The sequence below is a fragment of the Platichthys flesus genome, chromosome 21 (genome assembly GCF_949316205.1).
Source record: "Platichthys flesus chromosome 21, fPlaFle2.1, whole genome shotgun sequence".
In the NCBI taxonomy this organism is placed as follows: Eukaryota; Metazoa; Chordata; class Actinopteri; order Pleuronectiformes; family Pleuronectidae; genus Platichthys; species Platichthys flesus.
Genome location: NC_084965.1, coordinates 11,061,184 through 11,080,009, shown reverse-complemented (window position 1 = coordinate 11,080,009; position 18,826 = coordinate 11,061,184). Strand labels below are relative to the sequence as shown.

At 43.0% G+C, this 18,826-nt stretch overlaps 3 protein-coding genes across 4 annotated transcripts; 1 reads left to right on the top strand and 2 right to left on the bottom strand.

Annotated features, from left to right (window-relative positions):
- Positions 1–473: 473 nt before the first annotated feature.
- On the bottom strand, positions 474–2,897 carry ndufb4 (NADH:ubiquinone oxidoreductase subunit B4). Of its 2 annotated transcripts, XM_062379907.1 has the most exons (3): positions 2,682–2,895; positions 1,583–1,726; positions 474–627 (listed from the first exon to the last, which is right to left on the bottom strand). In XM_062379907.1, exons 1-3 carry the CDS (start codon positions 2,856–2,858, stop codon positions 565–567), a joined length of 384 nt encoding a protein of 127 aa, XP_062235891.1. In that variant the 5' UTR covers positions 2,859–2,895; the 3' UTR covers positions 474–564. The 2 variants fall into 2 exon arrangements, with proteins under 2 accessions (XP_062235891.1, XP_062235892.1); XM_062379908.1 differs by lacking the exon at positions 474–627 and having other exon boundaries at positions 1,577–1,726; positions 2,682–2,897.
- A 317-nt stretch (positions 2,898–3,214) lies between these two features.
- Positions 3,215–4,415, top strand: LOC133932842 (sperm-associated antigen 16 protein). The gene has a single exon (XM_062379714.1). It carries the CDS (start codon positions 3,483–3,485, stop codon positions 4,137–4,139), a length of 657 nt encoding a protein of 218 aa, XP_062235698.1. The 5' UTR covers positions 3,215–3,482; the 3' UTR covers positions 4,140–4,415.
- Positions 4,416–12,136: 7,721 nt separating this feature from the next.
- si:dkey-12l12.1 (uncharacterized) lies at positions 12,137–16,868 on the bottom strand. Its single transcript, XM_062379684.1, has 6 exons — positions 16,617–16,868; positions 14,968–15,015; positions 13,678–13,788; positions 13,287–13,400; positions 12,962–13,042; positions 12,137–12,866 (listed from the first exon to the last, which is right to left on the bottom strand). Exons 1-6 carry the CDS (start codon positions 16,737–16,739, stop codon positions 12,819–12,821), a joined length of 525 nt encoding a protein of 174 aa, XP_062235668.1. The 5' UTR covers positions 16,740–16,868; the 3' UTR covers positions 12,137–12,818.
- Between the last annotated feature and the right edge of the window lie 1,958 nt (positions 16,869–18,826).

Genomic DNA, 18,826 nt, shown 5'->3' with positions numbered 1-18,826 from the left:
TAGTGTTTTGTACTGTAAAGCCCGTCAATAAGACTGGAGAAAAGCTATTTAAATACAGTCCGTTTACTGATAAGTGTTAAAGTGTTTCTTTAAAACGGATTGTTTAATTTTATGTATTCTTAAATACAACCTTCATTGTTTAGACTACATTTTAAATATCAGATTCAAAGTATATTAATGCAACAAAGGCAACATCTGTCACATTCAATTTAGGCTAGTGGCATCACCCTTATACAATAACCTGGGCATGTGAGTATTGCAGGTAGCTCCACTTGATATTGATTGTTAGACATTATATAGATGGGAGAAGGTAGAATAATCAGGAGGCTACTGAACACAAACTGAAAAACAGTTTTAGTTATATAAGACAACTGGAAGAAAACCCTTAATCATAGAACCTTTACCAAAACCGTAAAAAGGAACCTGATGAATGCAGGCAGCAGACTCTTCCCCTCAGCAATAAAGGCACCATGTTTGTTTTTGACAATATAGTTTTATTTAGTTAATAATAATTACAAGCATTGAAATCCTCACTAGAACATACAGGTCTTTATACATCGAAGCTCACGATGACAAACTGAACTTGCGCTCCAGGGTCCCAGCCTTAATCATCCCCTCCTTCCTGTCCTGTAAACCAGACCACAAACAGATGATGGGTTAGTACAGTTTCCATAGTGACAAAGTTATATCACCCTCAACCTCTTCACCTTCCTGACATTTTCTCAAACACACATTTATAAGCAAGAGTCGTATGACTTTCAAGCAGTTTTTTTCCCTTCTTCCCGGCGGAGAGGGGAAGATGAACATGATCGCTCAGCAGTGGGACAATTGCACCACTTTCTGGCTGGAGATTCTATTGGAGAGAATTGCGAGGGTGAATCTCCATGACAATGGGGAGGAAAACAAAAGCAGGCACCATTTCAAATGAAAAACTAATTTCTATTGCGCATGGAGCGGTGACAAAAAAAGAAAAGCAGATCAACTGTGCACCTAAAAGCAAATAATGAGTACCCAATCCATAACTAAAAAAGCTTTTCACATGTCTATGATGCCATTCATGACAAAGTGTCAGACTTTAGGTATTCTCTTAGAAATAAATATTCTTCTAAATGGTGATATCATTGTTTGAGTTTCCCTCATAAGACAGATTTTTAGAGCTGTAACATACACCAATTCTGTTATTCGCAGCATTAGATCAAGTAAGATTCTTGATGACCCAGTTCGCCACCAGTAACATTGATTTAACAGCAGATAGATGCAATGAAATGAAGAAAGCAGTAGTGATTGCAAACCAAGATGCCTGCAGCACAATGGTCCCCCCTGAGAAAAAAGGACCTTCGCCACAATACATGATTATAATTTTTTCTAGTTTTTTGTCTACATCTAAATTTGGCTCTGTTCTGTTCTTTACACAGCCTAAAAACAGCCAGCCGGACCCAAACTTTCAAAAGACCTTTCTCTTAACTATCAGTATTCTAATTATATCCCCAGATCTAATGAATGTTTGTTTGTGAGAAAATGTGGCAAAAAACATGAACTCAGATAATCAAGCAAAGATAGACCACTGCATCTTGTCTCATACCCGGTCGCTCTTGAAGACGTAGTAGAGGACAAAGAGAGGCACAACTCCGAACATGGCACCCAGAAGAGACGTCTTGTACGTGGGTCTGAAGTGTAGGTAGGGGTTGGCGCGTGCATACACCCAGCGTGTCAGCGCGGGGTCTTCCTGTGGAGACAAAGGAATGCAATGAAGTTTAAATTGAATTGATTTACCTGCATAAACGTATTCTTAGCAATGGAGAAAGATCAAACAGTTGCAGAAATATTACTACAACACAATAAAATATAAGAATTTGACACATTTCTCTGAGCTGACTACGGAAAAATTACTGAAAGAACTCAAAATCTCCACCTTATTCTACAGACATGCAACAGTATACTCAGAGCATACAGAGGCAGAATTACGCTGTGTATAGAAATCAATATTTCATGCAAAGTGGAATTGTGTTACTGCTCGATAAGCAGTTACACAATGGGAATGTAATTTAAGACTGCAAACAGCTGATTTACTTGCACTGTACTGGTGGAAACAGCCAGGGAGGTGGAAAAGGGTAAATTAACCTGCAGGGTCTGGAGATGAGAATTTAACAAATATCAACAGTGGCCATTGAAATGGTGACGGTGATGTTTCCCTACATTTAAATACTGCAATGTACTTGAAGGAGCATTAACTCTTCCAGCGTGTATTAGTTGTGCTGTAGTACTTTACGAATATTGTAGGGTAAGTACTTTGTTCTACGTAGTGTAGCATTGGCAGATGAGGACAGATCAATGGCATTTTTAATATACTGTATAATACCGTTAAACTGCAAATAACATTATACATCATATTACTTATTTTCAGAAGTTGACCTGAGGTCTTTATTGATGATTGTCACAGTGGGCTTGTCTGATCAGTGTTAGCTAGCGTCAGTCCGCAGTTTTAGACTAAATAAGATGGTTGCGGGTCTCATTGTTTGCGCAAACCTTCGCACATGAATTAAACACAAGCAGTGAAATAAACACATCCACTGTAGCGTGTGCATTTTGGGTCTGAGCGACTGTTCCCCATGACATGCTACCGTTAGCATCGGAGCCATTAGCCTGTGTTCTTCTCAAGGGTAACACCGCTAGCTACTCACGATGAGCTCCTTCCGGTGCGGGCTGTTGAGCTGTGTCTGGTACTGCCTCTTCAGGTTGGCTCGCAGCACCGCGCGCTGCTGTTCGGATCGTCTCTGCTCCGGGGAAACGTTGAAATACTCGTTGGGGTCCAATGTTTTGGGCCGAGTGGCCAAGGGCGCCTCTCGGTAGTCCGCCATGACAGTTGGAGGACGAACGAGAGGGAACGAGAAGTGGCGAGATCTCGCGTGGACCGTCACCATGGAAACACCAAACTCTCTAGTTGTGGTCAACACGTGAAAGGATGGAGAGACAGCGCGCTCGCGAGGGCACTTCCGGTTGCAATAGAAACTGCCAATGATATGTGAAGGCAGTTGTTACAGTCGCCACTGCTGCCCCCCCCCCCCCCTGTTTGAGGGCAACTACCGCTGTTTGTGACTTTTTCAATGAGGTTTACGTAGTTTATGAAAGTTTATCAGCGTGTTTCTGTTCTGAGCACCAAGAATAATTGATCTTTATTTATCCCCTTGCATTGTAAAACATGCTCGTTTATTACTGATATTTGTCATATTTGTATGTCTATGTATATATGTTGTGTGCCATTGAACTGGAACTTGAAATCACTCTGCTTCCAGGCGGCATTAGGGCACCTGCCGCAGCTGCTACCACCTGTGATAGCTGCCCCCAAACAATGTGGCTAAACTGCCTTTATACATTGTGGCTACAAAGGCAGCTGTCAGTCCACATCAGTGGGAGTTTCTGGTGACACCGGAAGTCCCTATACGAGCTCCACCTGCCAAGATTGGAGCTTGCCCACTGAAACGATGAGCGCAGCCAAGAAAAACCCTTTGAAAGATGGCGGGGCAGCTCCCTTCGACACCGAGGAGGACTTTCAGTATGAATTAGTTTCTCTGGAAGATAACTGGAGTCTGGCAGAGGGGGAAGAAGATTTAGAAGCGACGTTGAAAGCCATTCAAATCAAAGCAGAAGCCAAAGCTCGGCCCGTCGCTTCCGGCAACACACGCCGACCGGAAGGCGTGGATGACTTTTTACGCAACTTCCTCCTTCACGCAGGTATGACCCAAACCCTCGAGTGTTTCCAGAACGAGTGGAACGAGATGGAGATGAAGGGGCTGGTGGACGTCGGGCGGGTCGCCGCGGTGCCCGACGTCTACACCGACAACCAGCGGCTGGACACGGAGCTGAAACACGCCCGGCGGGAGAGGGACGAGTACAGGGGAGAGGCCACCGCGTTGGCTCAGGCGCTGGTGACGGCCCAGCGAGCCAGGGACCTCCAGCGGCTGCAGCTCACGCGTCTTATGCAGGAGAAAACCCGGCTGGTGGCTGACATGAGGATGCTCAAGGTTCAGTGTGAAAGTTACGAGCCTGCGTTGCAGAAGATGAACGAGAAATACCAGGCGGTTTTAAAGACTTTTCAGAGGGACAAGGTGAAGTCAGCTCAGCACATGGGGTCAAAGTGACAAAACACCCAGTGACCACATCTCCACCCCCTGTAGAAGTCCCACTAAGGCCCAACCACTGAACACATCTATGTTCTAATAAATAATAAATACATGTTAGATCTCTCGACTGTGTCCATGTATGCTGGTCCCTTACAGGTCCAGTGTGTAAGATGTAGGTGTAAGGGATATGTTGGCAATAATTGAAATATAAAAAAATCCTAGTGATGTTTTCACGATTGTGTTTCATCCTAATTGTATGAATCTGACCATTTCTATTTAAATACATTAAAATCACATCCGGAGTGGGTCGGCCATGTTTTTTTACAGTAGCCCAGACTAGACAAACTATACACCTTTTGAGTTTTTATGACAACTGAAGGTGAACACAGGTTCTATTTCATGTTTGGAAGGGGAGGGTCAGATGAGAGTTATCAGCCGCAACATGCAACTTGACCACATTCAAGTTACGTTCTACACACTGAACCTTTAAGTACTAACACTTTCTTAGTGTTATTAATTAAGTAATTGTATTTAGTAACCTGCGACTTTATTTATGTACTGTTACTACAATACGAAATATTGTGCTCCACACTCTAGTGCTAAATCATAAAATACATTATCTCAAGCCACTTTACAGAGTAAGGTGCAAAACTATAGTGAAACCCAACAGATCCTATAATGAGCAGCGCTTAGCAACTGTCGAGAGAAAAATACAAATTTTTCACCAGGAAGAAACCTCAAGTGGAACCAGACTCGATGTGTGCGACCATCTGCCTGGGCCAGTTCAGGTGAGTAAAGAAAGAATTTATGCCCCAATCATCTAAATGATGTTACCAGGAGGGCACTCAGTAGAGCGCATACTTCCGCCAAGTGCCAATAGTCTCTTTCAATTCATCAATCTCCGCCAAATTGCACCCACTTGAAAGTGGAAACAAAATTAATATATCTGGATCTGCACCAGAATTGAATGGATTCTTCTCCTGACCCACACTGCATTATTCATCCAAGCTTACTGGTAATCCCTCCAGACACTTTTGTGTAATCTTGCAAATAAACAATAAACCAACAAACGTACAGGAGAAATGATAACCTCCTTGACAGCGATAATGAAATGGTGTGTACATTTTACATAGTGCTCAACCTTCATTCGGATACTAACAAATACGCCAAACCCCTTGTAGTACATGTAAAAAACAGCCCTTTCTGATAAATTTATGTTAAAGATAATAAAAAGATGTCCAATTGTTTTATTTGGTTATTTTGTATGATGATGTCATGCCAGTCACAATCTACCTGATCCAAGGAGACAGAAAGACATTGAGAAATCTACCACCTCCTTCCATACTGGGTAGATTCCCTCAGTTAAGTGTACAGTTTGTGGGAAAGGAAGCTTAATTTACATATATTTTAAAAAGCTTAATCTGAAATTGCTCAGTCTAGCATTACCATCAGGCTTTGTAAACATGACAATATTCAGATAAGTGAGAGTTATGTGACCTGACATCCAGATGATCTTTTTAAAGTCTTTTAAAATCGACATAATCAATCTGTTTCTCTGTTGAGGCTCATTTTTGTCGCAGTATATAATATGACCACAAGAGGGCTGTCTCTAGCCAGCTCTGGATTTGTCTACCACAAATAATCAGTAACAGTTAATACACGAGGGATGATATGAGATACGCATATTGATAAACCATGAGTGTATTTATTTTTCACTGACAACCAGATTGACAGCAGATCACTAATGGAATAAATATATTGACAGCAACATTATTAACTTGAGCTACGTGCACTGAAATCACAGGAGCCTCATGCAAACTCAGATATTATTGTGCACATTTTGTAATATTCCCATATAGATGGTTGGAAACAAGAAGTCTAGATGTTGGCACAGTGACAAGGAATGCCACAATGCTTTCCTACATATTAGCACAGATATTTTGTTTCTCTGGTTCTTGTATTTTCACTCTACCAGGGTGAATTGTTGCAATTTAAGTGAGGCGGAACTGTCAGAGCCTTTTCTCAGATCCCTCAGAGGCATCACAACTGGATTATACAGCACATCGATAAACATTCCCACACGGAAGTTCTCTCTCTATCTCTCCTTGCACTTCTCACTTGAGGAGCTGAGTGGTACAAAGATGCTGAGAGAGCGCTTTGATCCCGAGACACTCGGGCACGGACGTGTGACCAAATGATTTATTGTCCTCCCGGGTCCTTTAAAGTGCCACCCGCTCTGCAGTCTTGAAACATCCATTTATGACTTCAAAATTCAACGTGAGGCCAAATTCCAGGGCTGACCAACCTCGCCTCCCTCTATAATGTTCAAAGAGAGATTTAGCCTCAAAATGAAATATTAATAACGCTTCTGCCCGGGCTGACACCCATGAGACCTCATGCACTTGGAGTTGAACTTTGAGGGAGTTTACAAGCTGCGGGCACCATAGCCACAAAAAAGTTGTTTTTGCTTTCACATCTGTCCCACAGAACACTTTATTCTTCATCATACATCTATGACGCTGACAGGATTTTTTATTTTTATGCACTGACTGTGCAAAGCCCTTTTAGAAATAACAAATAACAGAGAGATGAGGATTACTGATATGGAGGCGGAGAGATGAAGTAGAAATGAAAAAGCATAAAGGATTTCTGTAAGCAGTTTGCTCTATCCTGCAAGACAAAGTCATTCCCGGTAATCAGAAGTAATTCTGTGCTGTTTAAAATGAAGTCTACACGCGAGATCTTGCTGGGAGACTTGAAGCAGTTGTCTCTTTTGACCACAAGTTAAAAGTACTTATTTTCTTATTCTTCATCACCAGGCCTTGAAGTGGTTTGTAGACTGAGAACACAAATGACCAAATCACTTGCTCAGGATATTTCCTGGAACTTGTCCTGCCAGCACCCTGGTAGAATGTCTGAGTGAATCCATGTCCATGTGAGAGCGCAGCAGGAAAATGCCAATGAGGATTCACATTGAGCGAGTGGGCATTTTGATGGTGTTCCTGGCACGTGTCGTACACGTAGATGCTGATGAAGGTGTCCACTTGGAAAACAATGAAATTTGAGAGCTTTTGACGAAAAAGGACTAATACCAGCGTCAATGTGCTGTCAACAAAACAAACTGTGATTTCCACTGAGGGATTAATATGTCATGTCCCGCCTCCAGAATGCTATGGACATTTTCCTGTTGTTGTGATGATGTCTGACCTGCACAAGCTTCTTCATGTGTGAAAGGCAAACGCCTGAAAATATTTCCAGTCTTTTTTCTCTGATGTGCTATACTACTCTTTTTTCCCAATTCACAACATTTCCTGGCCGAGAGATGCCGTGACTCTTCCGCCGCGGAGGAATGTAACAGAGGAATGTGCTGTTCCTTTCTCCCCTTGTTTTCATCTGCAGACACCATTTACACCAGTTTAGAGACTTTGTAACTTTCATGAATGGTTACCGAGTCAATGAGGTGGTGGCTGGAAGGTGGCGTGTAATTTCCAGCCAGCGTCTGGCACCACCCGATCCTGTATTATCCTGCTCCAGCCTGCTCCTCCCTCCCTTCCTCCCTCCCGATGCCTCATGTCCAAGGACGCATGCTTGTCACGGCCTCTATAAGAAGTTCTCAACTTTGGAGCTCCATCTTGCCCCAGGCTGATTGGAATTCCTCTCTTGCCTGCCTGATTCCCGTGCTGCCTCTGCAGCTCGTCTTTCCACTGACAAGCCTGTCCACTTCACAGCTTGCAACAACGTTTTTATCATACCAAAGAGAAAGGAGAAGGAGTGGGAGGACTCCTTTGACTCAGGCTGACCCAAACCAGCCTTGCACCATTTCACCGTTTTTCCCTCCATCTCTCTCTCTCTCTTAATCCTTTGTCCCTTTTTATGCGACTTAATTACACCAAGCCTTTAATTCTGATTGAATGGAAATTGCTTAAGCGAAGTTGCGAGGAATTTCTTTGACTTTTTCTTTGAGATAAGGTATATTTTTTAAATGCTCACCCCCTCTGTCCTGCTAATCTATATCTGTAAAATTGATTCAACCTGTCTGCAAGTATTCCCTTCTTAATAAATCAGCTTTCTGTGCACCTACAGTGGGCAGCGGGTCAAACTCAGCAGTATTTTCCACTCTAATGTTGTGAGCGGGGCAGAGATTGGCCCATGGCAGTTACTCAGCAGGCATCCGTCTTCTCCGGGGAGAGCCACGTAGATGAATTGCAGACGGAACTGATTCAATCTTGCCTTCTTCTCTCCGCTTTGCTCATCAGCTCTTTGAGTCATTAAAAAAAATTGCTGTGGCTAAATCAGAGAGGTTTAAATTAACTGTGAATTGCTAATGGCAAGGGAGGTGGAGGCCCCTGATGCTACAGGGCTGCCAGGGCCGTAGCAGCCAACAGCAAAATTTCACATTGTGTGAACTCAAAAAACACTTGGTAGTTAATTTCGAAGTCAGTTATTATGATAAGATAAATAGTTATTCTCCAATTATTGTCAGCGCTGTATATCAACCCAATACAGGCATCTCTGAAACAACACTATCTTGTGTTTCATTTGTTTAATCCGTAAAATACATCTCATTTGACGTTCCTCTGCACCTACACTTTTTACTTCTGGGGCACGACTTCTTTCACACTGATAACTATTGCATCATGAAAGGCACTGAATACCTATCCACTCGTAAAGACTCCAGAACCAACATATTTACCAGAGGAGCTGCAACTGTTGGCAATGGTTGTCATAGTGAGCACCGCAAATGTTGCTGGAAAGACGCCATTATATGTTCACTGTGTTTATTTTGCAGTCTGTGAACTAACAGTGGCAATTGTCTTTTCCATTAAATGCACAACAGCGGTGTTTTCAGACAACACAACCCAAATGAAATTCATGTAGTTGCACAAGTAGGTACATATTGAACTCTTCCTGCACAGCACACGAATAGGAGTATCCAAATGAGACGGAGCATAGTTTCCACCTGTTTCCATATTTTAAGCCAAGATAAACTACGTTAAGCTGTTTCTCAATTCCTTTTATTTTATGGTGATGAGGCTTTTGTATTCCAGTGTAAAAAATTAGCAACATGTGTAACATCTGTAATACATTAGCAGCTAATGATTAGCCCACAAGCTAAAGCATACACTGTACGAATGTGGCATAAACACAGAGTGTGTCCTGGATGTCATCAGAGACTGTGAAACAATTGGTTGACGTTTGTTTTTAGTGACAAAATGAGGGGGTTACAGGTGGCAGACTGCCCCTGGATGTGCAGACAAAGGCTTTGTTCATAAAAAGAAGCGGACAGGGCCTAGAAAAGCTAATTGCTGCTCGCATACATGCACAAAGCATTTCTCTCTTTCTGTCCCTCTCTGCCTTTTCTTCATAAGGGCCGGAGGGATGTGACAGCACTTAGAAGAAGTTTTGACAGGCAGACATAGGAAGACTGTTTGGACGAGGTGATGTCAGGCCAGACAGAAGTGACAGGAGGTGAAGGAAGACAGTATCTGAACTGATGGGAAGTGGCAGGAGATGAAGAGAAGGAGCCAAAGACATGGTCAAGGGCTGAGGTCAGTGGAAACAGAGAAGGGATGAGGAGAGACATTTCAGGACTAGAGCAGGGAATACCTTGCATTTATTGTGATCACAAAGAAATCATTATTCTTCCATTCATATAACACTTTGTTTAGTGTCATCATATACTGTGTATAAAGATGGATGATATGACAGCTTCCAGAAAGTGAGGCCTAACGCATCTTGATAACCCCCTGGTGGCTGGCTGCAGTATAGATCAGAAACGCCGCCTCCTTAATATTAGGTGATGGGACCTGGACCAAATTTATCAAGTCAAAATACATGTCAATTCAGTTATTTGTCATTTTATATAGTTATTATCATATTGAAGTATCTAACTGTACTATTTCCAAAGTGTTTTGATTGGTTATTTGATGCTATAAAAACATGTGATCCTGTTCATTCTTCAGGATATTTTGGTTTCATTTGTGGATAGTGGGAGGAAGTGCAGACGCATCATCCATCTTTATATGCAGTCTCTGAATATCACACAGTAAAAAACTGTTTGGGCCTGATAATCAAACTCATTTTATCTGGATAGATGCTGTAATGTATTTCATCGTGATTAACGGAATATGTCAGTGTCATAGAACTTATCTTACAAAGACTGGTAACAAGGGGAAAAGCGCTTTGCCTCTTCTTACAGTTTATACAATGTTCTTGTACATGCTGTTATCTTAACGAATCAAATTTATCAATACAGATAATTGTCAAAACAGATAATGGCTAAAAACACAGAAATCTAAGACCTGAGCTGCATAAACACGACTTATCCTTAATATTTTAAAACAAAAACATGAAGTTAGGTTCCTATCTCGGATTAGAACATAGTGTCCTCAATAACAAACCTCTATCCACTCCTAATGCAGAGCTTGTTTGTGACTGTCTTTTCCCACATCGCATGTTGTTTGGGGAATGATGCTCCTCGCAACAAGAAACTAATACTTATGTGGTGGTTTGTCGTCTGCTTGAAAAGGATGTTGACGATAAGCCACTAACTACGCACTAACCTGACTGAGCTTTTTATGGGAACGTCTGACACATCACTAGGCTTGCATCTTTTTCCTACCACAGTCCTATAGATTGAAGGCTTCCAGGTTATTTTATCACCGGCTTTGTTCTCCTGAGGATGAACGAACCGAGCTCAGAGCGGAAACAATACCGCACACCATTACACAACCGCAATGGCTGAATCGCAGCTATAAGGATTCCCTTTGTGTTGACCACACATATGGTGACACACACACACGCAGACTCAATCTTGATTCATCATTTACGTCACTGGAATAAATGGCTCTTATGGCTGATTTCTATTTATAATGTATGTGTGTGGTTATATTGCATTTGGGGGATGTGTCTTTGCGTGTGTACGTCCTTGTGTGTGTATGTGTGTGTGTGTGTGTGTGTGCGTGTGTGTGTGTGTGTGTTTGTTTGCATGTGCATGGTCTACAGCTGATACACACTGGGATACACTTATTCCATCAGGTCATTAAGCAGGAATTTCCCAGGATACATCAGCCCTAGGGTACAGTCAGTGATAGCCTGCTGGCAGCTGTCAGAGTTGTGTGTGTGTGTAAGGGAGAGAGATGATGACAGGGGAGTACGCTGGGGCTGTCTCCTTCTTGTTGTTTCTAAATAGGAGCAACAGGATCTTGGTCTTGATGTGTGTCCCTCTTTCGGAGAAATCCGAATGGCATCCTGTTGGGGTTTGTCAACCGGATGACACAGAGACGGCTCATAACCTGCTAATCAGGGTTATCTGAAGATGGGCGAGCAGCTCAGGACCTCACATTTCCTGATATTCCCCCCTAGAGCGAGCTGCCGAGGCATATTCAGCAGCGGTGATGGGGTTCAGGGAAAATGGCATGTTTATAAATAACGTTCTCCTGATGTTTGGGTTTATAAAACCATAAAAATGACACGGTGCGCTGTGCGTACCTACGTCACGAGCGGGGGGCTTTGATCGCTACACGAGCACGAGGATGAGTCATTCCATTCACTTAGATCTCCTTTCCTCTTTTACACATGCTCATTTTCCTCGTCACATTGCCTCAGAGTTGGGATTTTGTGGTGGCTTCACTTTGGGTGGGCCTGAACACAATTTGAGGTCATCCTCACAGCAAAGAGCTGCATTCTACCCAGGTAATTTGTTGAATCCGATCTTGTTGTAAATAAATAGGTAGAGACCCAGATGAGGAGCAGCCCACAAATATCTTATTTTGTGCATATGCTGATGTTAAGCTTCCTGCAGAAATACTCAAACCCTACTGCTTTTCATTTCCTGGCCAAATGTATTAAAGTGACACAGGATGTTAAAATAGACAAAGTTTGACTCCTGAAACAGATGCTCTGGGCTACAATTAGATGCTTTTTTCTCTCTCACACACACACGCACACACACGCAGAGGCTATTTGCTCCTGTCTGCTGTAATGTAAATGAATTAGTGGCCCTCTTGTAGAAAAGTGGTTTATTCTGCTGCCATCTTCGCCAACCAGGCACCGTACATGTAGCACTTGCCATCTGTAATTAGGGACTTAGTGGTGTTTCAATCTCTTCATACTTCATTTTTATGAATTAGTCATGGGTAGTTTTGCAGACCCTCGTGTGGGAAATGTAACCTCTTATTCTGGGAAATGAGCGAGGGAAAGACTGAGCTGTTATACAATTTGATTTCTTAATGAAGCTCAGGGCGTAAAAACGGTTCTCCCGTTTTATAGAGACGACTCCAGAAGGAGCATAAAGAAGTGCATAAAGACTTTTACAGCATGTGTTTTTACTAAACGTTTCTTTTCTGAAAACTGATACAACAACACAAGAAATGTTTCTGCAAAAATATAGCCCCCCCGATCTCTAAGGAATCTGTGATTAAATAGGTTACAACAAAGTGCCGGACGAGAATATTGATATTGGATCTTTTCGTGATAACATGCAGGAATATATTAGAAACTTAAAATAGCATATAAAAAAGTACCTGGCTGATGATTGTAAACTACAGAAATAGTAATTCTGGACACACACATCTAAATACACATAAAAGCTGTTATTCCACATTCACACAAATCTTCAGCTATGTTTAATTGTTTTCTGCTAAAACGTGGACACAGTCTTTGTCAGGAGCATTTTTATTTCCCAGCACTCGTCTCCTATATGCTTCTCTTGACTCGGGTCTTCTCTTCGGTCTGTGGGTCTCCCTGGAGAACACACAACACAACAAGTAAATATAAATAATGCATCGAGCGTGTGGTATATTTGCATATAGAAGAATAAATATTATAAAATGACGCACCAGGACAGAGAAAGCCCCAGAACGTTCCGTCTTGCCCTTCTTAGGTGGGTCGGGCATCACCTGTCTCCTCGCTCTGATCACCTGGAAGGGAAAGCGCCACCCACAGCAATGTGTAGGACATTGTTACTAAATTGTGGATATCCACGTATTTCAGTATTATGACACATTTGACTTCCATTGTAAGACAAAAACTACATTGCCTATTTTCAAACATTAATTTAAACAGATTACACTGGTGAGTACATCAAATGGATCCAATAAAACCGACTGAGATGCCTTTTAACTCCAACACATCCAGCTCGACGGGTTGCCATGGAGACTTTACCTGTAAGGGGTTTGATTTCTTGTCATTGCTGAGGAGCGACAAAGAGCCGACACGGGATATACGCTTCTTTTTCTTATTTGAAGCTTGAACCAAGTGTCGTCTGGACCTGTCAGCCTAAGAAACCATGATATAGGGATTAATAGAAACTAAAGGCACATTTTAATACACACAATTTAATTAGGAAATCACACACACACCTCTTCCGACAGCTGTAAACCAGTATCCCCCAGAGCCTCTGTAGTGTGGCATGTTTATAATAAATATTATTCTCTGATTTCATAATTAAATCTACGATTTAAACTTCTCTGGATCTTGGTGAACAGCAGCCACTGCTTTAAGCATTGGGCTTTCGCTCACTCTGACTCCTGTGTGACTAACACCAGTGGTTTACCTGGATGAGAGTGTTCGGGAAGCCTTTGACAGAGATGGCCCCGGGCCGGCTGGAGTGACTCAGGTGGGTGGGACCCCTGCGTTCCAACTGCCTCTTACGTCTGAACAGAACCTGCAGGGACAACACAGTCACAACCACATCCACAACCACAGAGGGAAACAACAAGTCGTCAACTGCACGTCTGCTCCGTGCGATGCAGTCTGTGGTGGATGAACCGAGCAAACGCGTCATTTTTGGTTTCCTCCGTCCCGTCCTCCTCACGTTCATTCTCCCACATTTTATTGGTAAAATCCGGCATTTAGAGGAGGAAACTGAAACAATTAGAATAGCAAGTGTAGCCCCTCCACAACCTGCATTTCTCATTGATCCCCACATAAACGGAGCGCTGCTATTGATCCGCTCGTTTCCCTCATAAATGGACTGTCACTTTGAGAAACAACAGCTTTCAGTTCGCAAATTAGGACGTTGCAGCACATTTATAACAATACAGGCCCTCGATTCGATCAGTGATGTAAAACCCCCCCCCCCCCAAGTTATAAAAGTGTGGAAACAAAACTCTGAAAAATCATTTTCCAGTATAATAACTTCCTCCTCATGTTCTTTTTCCATTCTGCTGTAAACAACATTAGCCACAACATATTTGCCTCTGAATCATTTGTGATGTTCTTACAGTGATTGTTGTAGTTTTCAGTGTCGAGGGATTGAATGTGTTAGGAGCTCAATATGAAAGTGATGTTGCTGCCGGGCCTCATACATTGCTAGTGTGTACAATGGATTGACTTGTGTTACTTCCAGCTTTTTCACAATCTCCTCATATCACCAGTGGTTACATAGTCACGTAATTATTTAAATTTTTTCCCTCTACCCACACCACTTAAAGGAAGGGTTGGTTAATTGTTTCTTAAGCACCTTTTACTATTACTAGTTTATGGAAACTCTCTTCATGTCCAGATAGTCATCAATAAATAAAGTAATCAGAGTGAATTGATTAAGTGAATTGGTAGCCAGAAGTAATCAAGCAACTCTTCAAGCTGTTGTCGCGCAATGTGCTTTTATGGGTTGGGGGGTCTAACTTTGTCCAGAGGGCTGATGGGAGGGGATGGGATGTACTGGTCGCCTGCTCCAAAGTGTGGTCTGCTCTCGTTAACTTTTCCAGGATTACCAACCCTGGCTTTAATATCCTAGGTTACTTAATTTCCAACACCAGTGTTTCCTTCTCGCAGAGGAGTTTAAGGATTAAGACTGGAGCAATAACCTTGTGATGGATTAAATGGAGTGGTGGTAACCTACCAGTCCTTCAGATGAGGGTACTGCCCTCTGCTGCTTCTCATCGCCATACTGAGAAGAGGAAGAGAAAGAGAAGAGGGTCAAAGAGTCTGTAGCTTGTATATTTGTACTTTTCTCCCTGGGTTATGAGAAAAGAACAAAATCAAACAGCCTCCTTCTTTCAGATTTATGTTGGAAAAAAATTCCACCGACAAACAAGACATATTGACATGCTTAACAAAATGTCACATACACACACACACACAAATAGCCAAAGACCCCGGTCACCAAGCACTGCATGTTTTCCGAGGGAGGGTTCCAGAGGTGCGATCCCCTGGGACTTGTCAACCTCGTAAAAATCAAGATGTATGGTCTGTATGCGTGCGGGCGTGGTCGGGATATCAATCAACACCAACCACAGTCCATTTGGTTTTCGTTTTGGTTGAAGACAACCCCCATAAATTGTTCTAATTTAATGTGTTCCGTGCTATTACAAACACAAGTGACCTTGGCGGAACGGGCAAACCCAAGAGAATCCAGCCTCTTCGAGATGCTGCCTCCTGGTATTAGTTAGTTACCACCACATTCGAAACTCATAATTGCGCGCGCTGTAATTAGATTAGAAATAACTGCCACAGTAAAGCACAGCTAAAGGCATGTGTGGCACAAACTCCCTCAGATGGAACAGAAGTCCCAACTCCAGCTCTTTTAGTTTGTGGGTGAAAATCCTCCTCTCTCCCACACTGCAGCTGTTGAATCCGTTGTCCGGCTGAGGGTGATTACTTTGGACAGAACATGAGGACTGTCCGCTGTCCGCAGAAGGACGCTAACCACAAGTTTAAAGGATAACAGCTGGTAGCCACATGAAAAGCCAAAAAAGGGCAGTTGAAGGATTTTGTTCCACGGAAGGGTGTATTTTTGGTGCTGAAGCATTATGTCTGTAAAAACCATTACAATAAGACTTTGTTTCTGTTAAAAATAAATTATACAGTATGTCTCCCCAGGTCAGGGTTAGACCGGACACGTCTGCTGCCATCCTGGCGCACACTTGACCACTATTATCGTCACAACAGAAGTCAGACTGAATTCCAGTGGCGGTACTGGCTTCCTCTGACCCGAGCTAGTGTATAAACACTGACCGCACTCTGTCTGAGCAAAAAACGGAACAAATCTATATGTGAACTGAAAGTTAAACTTAAACTGAAAGAAACATTGACAGATTTTAAAAGTTGTTTTTAGCTTAGAGTCCCACAGGATGTCTTTGATTAAATCTACATTGAACTCTTGGATTAAAATAAGAAGATATTTGTGAGACAGAGGAGATGTAGATTGTAGTTATAAAAGAGACGGAAGAAAATTCTCAACTATATTGTTCTTTCAGTGTGGTCAAACTAATCTAGAATGAGAGACGAATCACATTTCACAGCTAGATTACATCCCATAAGGTGCTGTTTAGCCTTACAACGAGAACATCTTAAAAAATTAAGATTCTTTATGCACACATTTCATTTAAGTGCTAGTTATAATATAGTTTGGGTCAAGTAAACAGCATTTAAATAGACTTAGGCAGGCTGCACTTACCCCTCGAGTTACTTGACAGACGACGACTGATACTTAATGAACACCCTTGTCCTTCCCTAACTATCACATCCATTAGAGGTGTGGTCTCTTACCTGTTCGTCTGCGGTCTGTCCGCCGAGACAAGACTCTCCCTGAGTCGCCCCTGAGCAGTCGAGAGCGTGTGACAGCAGACTCGCCTGCAGACAGAGCACGCACAGCCAGATAGTAAACCCCATGATCCAGACGAGAGTGAGACTGTTCCCAGCCCCTGTCAGCTCCCTGCTTTATACTCTCGGCTCTGCTAATGGGGAACAGATGCAGGGGAACGGGGAGGCCATGCCAGCTTCACGCAGACAAACAGCCCACCGCAAGCCCTCTGCTCCGCGCCAGCCAGTGGCCTGCGGTCCTGCAGAAACATGTCAGACATCTTGAGGCCCCCCCCCCCCCCCCCCCACACACACACCCGAGCCCACTGCCCCAACCCAAAGAGGAGTAGTCAAGCCATTTTCCACTTATGCCTGCACTGTGTCTCCTGCCAAACGGTGTGTGTGTGTGTGTTGTGTGCGTTTAAGACGGAGTGAGGAGAGAAGGGGAAACGTGTTGTCAAACCTCCGTACATAACAAATGAAAAATTGGTGGTTTGGTTCTCATAATGACTTGAAGAAATGCGGCATTATGCGGTGAATTTGTCTCCTGGCTCCGTGTGGATGAATCTATTTCCTTGTGCTTTCAAAATGTTTATGTAGAGTGATTGTTTATACAGTTCTGCAGCGATCCAAACACTTCAGTTACTTACCGTAATTACTCCTCAGTGGAATATACAGCAGCTATCAAGACTGTCAATTCATCTTTCAGACAGAAGACTACTGTTTATTCAACTCTGGATAAGGAGATAAAAATACAATTGTCAGATGTGGATGAAAATCACAAGAGTGTTGTGGTTTAGGGAGAAAAACCATGATTCGGGGATTAAATGTTTGTTTTTTCATTCACTTTATTTTTTTGAATGTATTGTATGTTTTTAATTATCTGGGACACATGTTCAAGGGGGATAGTGTCCCTCTGTGGGGAGTTTATATGGGCTTTAAAATGTGGTACGCCATAAAGAATGCATCTCCTGATACGGCAAGTTGTACATGAATAGGCACCCTGTCTCAAGGTGTATTACAGGATGGAAAAAATGAGTGGGAGTGAGAGGGAGGGAGGAGAAGCAAGTCTAATATCTTCAAGCCTGCAGGCTCCTGGTCACAGAGGAATCGTCCACCACTAAGACTGGAAACATGCACCGCTGTGAAAAATTGTGGAAATAAGTGGGTTTCATTTCCGGCCCATGTACCAGTTTCCTATCCTCCAGCATATCGGTGAGCAATGGTGGCGTCTATCTCAACAAACCTGAAGAAGGTCGTAAAAAAACATCAGTGCAAGTCTGTGTCAATTCCCTGCGAGTCACATTTTGAGTGGGGGATAATGAAACATGGTTAGGCATCTTCATCCTCATTCTTACTACCCCTTTTTTGGTCTGACATCAAGAGCTGTTGTTGCAAACTTGTCCCCGGAGGTTCGGCGAGACCACTGGGCAGACAGCCGCAGCCTGATGATGTGAATTGATGTAGGGGCAGTTTAGTCAGGAGACAAGAGGAGGGAAGAGTGAAATACGATCCTAAAACAGCGTGCCCCTGCTCCAATTGGCAGCCAATCCGAAATGGACTCAAGTGTACATGCGGACAAACATGTCGGCCATTTCACCAGACGGACCAGGCCATTCATTCCAGTGTCATTCCTCCCGAGTCTGTGCTTCGGTTTCGGAAAAAGCACCAACACGGCTTCATGTCGGACGTGTTGAAATCACGTTACCAAGGCTACAAGCCTCCATTAACCTCACAAACCACAATGTGGTTGTGTAAAGAGATGGTAATCTCAGCGGGGCAGAGTTATTTCATACTCAAATCCCTGTTATTCACTCCACAACAAGTTTTGAAGTAACTTTTCAAGGCATCTCACGGAGTTAACTGTATAAACATTTCTATGCAGAGCCCTTGCCGTGCAGTGCTTGCCCTGTGGAGCGTGTCGTTCATCAGCCGCTCGGCTTTGAGCTCCTGTCAATGTGTCTGAGGACGATGCCATACAGCCAGTGGGGGGGAAATATCCCCCCCCCCCACTGAACACGTCTGCTCTGACCAGAAAAGACGTAAATGCTTGTGGGAATAAGTTTGTGTGCGAGCGAGGGTAAAACAGCATGAGAGCAAACAGGGAAATGTGTTTTAGGAGACAACATCTGGATCGGGAGACGTGACTCATAGTGTAATGGATGTTTTGGATTATG

What these genes read in the sequence shown, in the direction of transcription:
- ndufb4 (XM_062379907.1), bottom strand. Translation starts at nt 2,858, where the DNA reads ATGGCGGACTACCGAGAGGCGCCCTTGGCCACTCGGCCCAAAACATTG. An exon ending in CGCACCGGAAGGAGCTCATC is followed by an intron (nt 1,727 to 2,681) that starts GTGAGTAGCTAG and finishes TTGTCTCCACAG; the next exon opens with GAAGACCCCGCGCTGACACG. An exon ending in ACGTCTTCAAGAGCGACCGG is followed by an intron (nt 628 to 1,582) that starts GTATGAGACAAG and finishes TCTGGTTTACAG; the next exon opens with GACAGGAAGGAGGGGATGAT.
- LOC133932842 (XM_062379714.1), top strand. Translation starts at nt 3,483, where the DNA reads ATGAGCGCAGCCAAGAAAAACCCTTTGAAAGATGGCGGGGCAGCTCCC.
- si:dkey-12l12.1 (XM_062379684.1), bottom strand. Translation starts at nt 16,739, where the DNA reads ATGGGGTTTACTATCTGGCTGTGCGTGCTCTGTCTGCAGGCGAGTCTG. An exon ending in GACAGACCGCAGACGAACAG is followed by an intron (nt 15,016 to 16,616) that starts GTAAGAGACCAC and finishes TCCTCTTCTCAG; the next exon opens with TATGGCGATGAGAAGCAGCA. An exon ending in TCCCGAACACTCTCATCCAG is followed by an intron (nt 13,401 to 13,677) that starts GTAAACCACTGG and finishes ATGGTTTCTTAG; the next exon opens with GCTGACAGGTCCAGACGACA.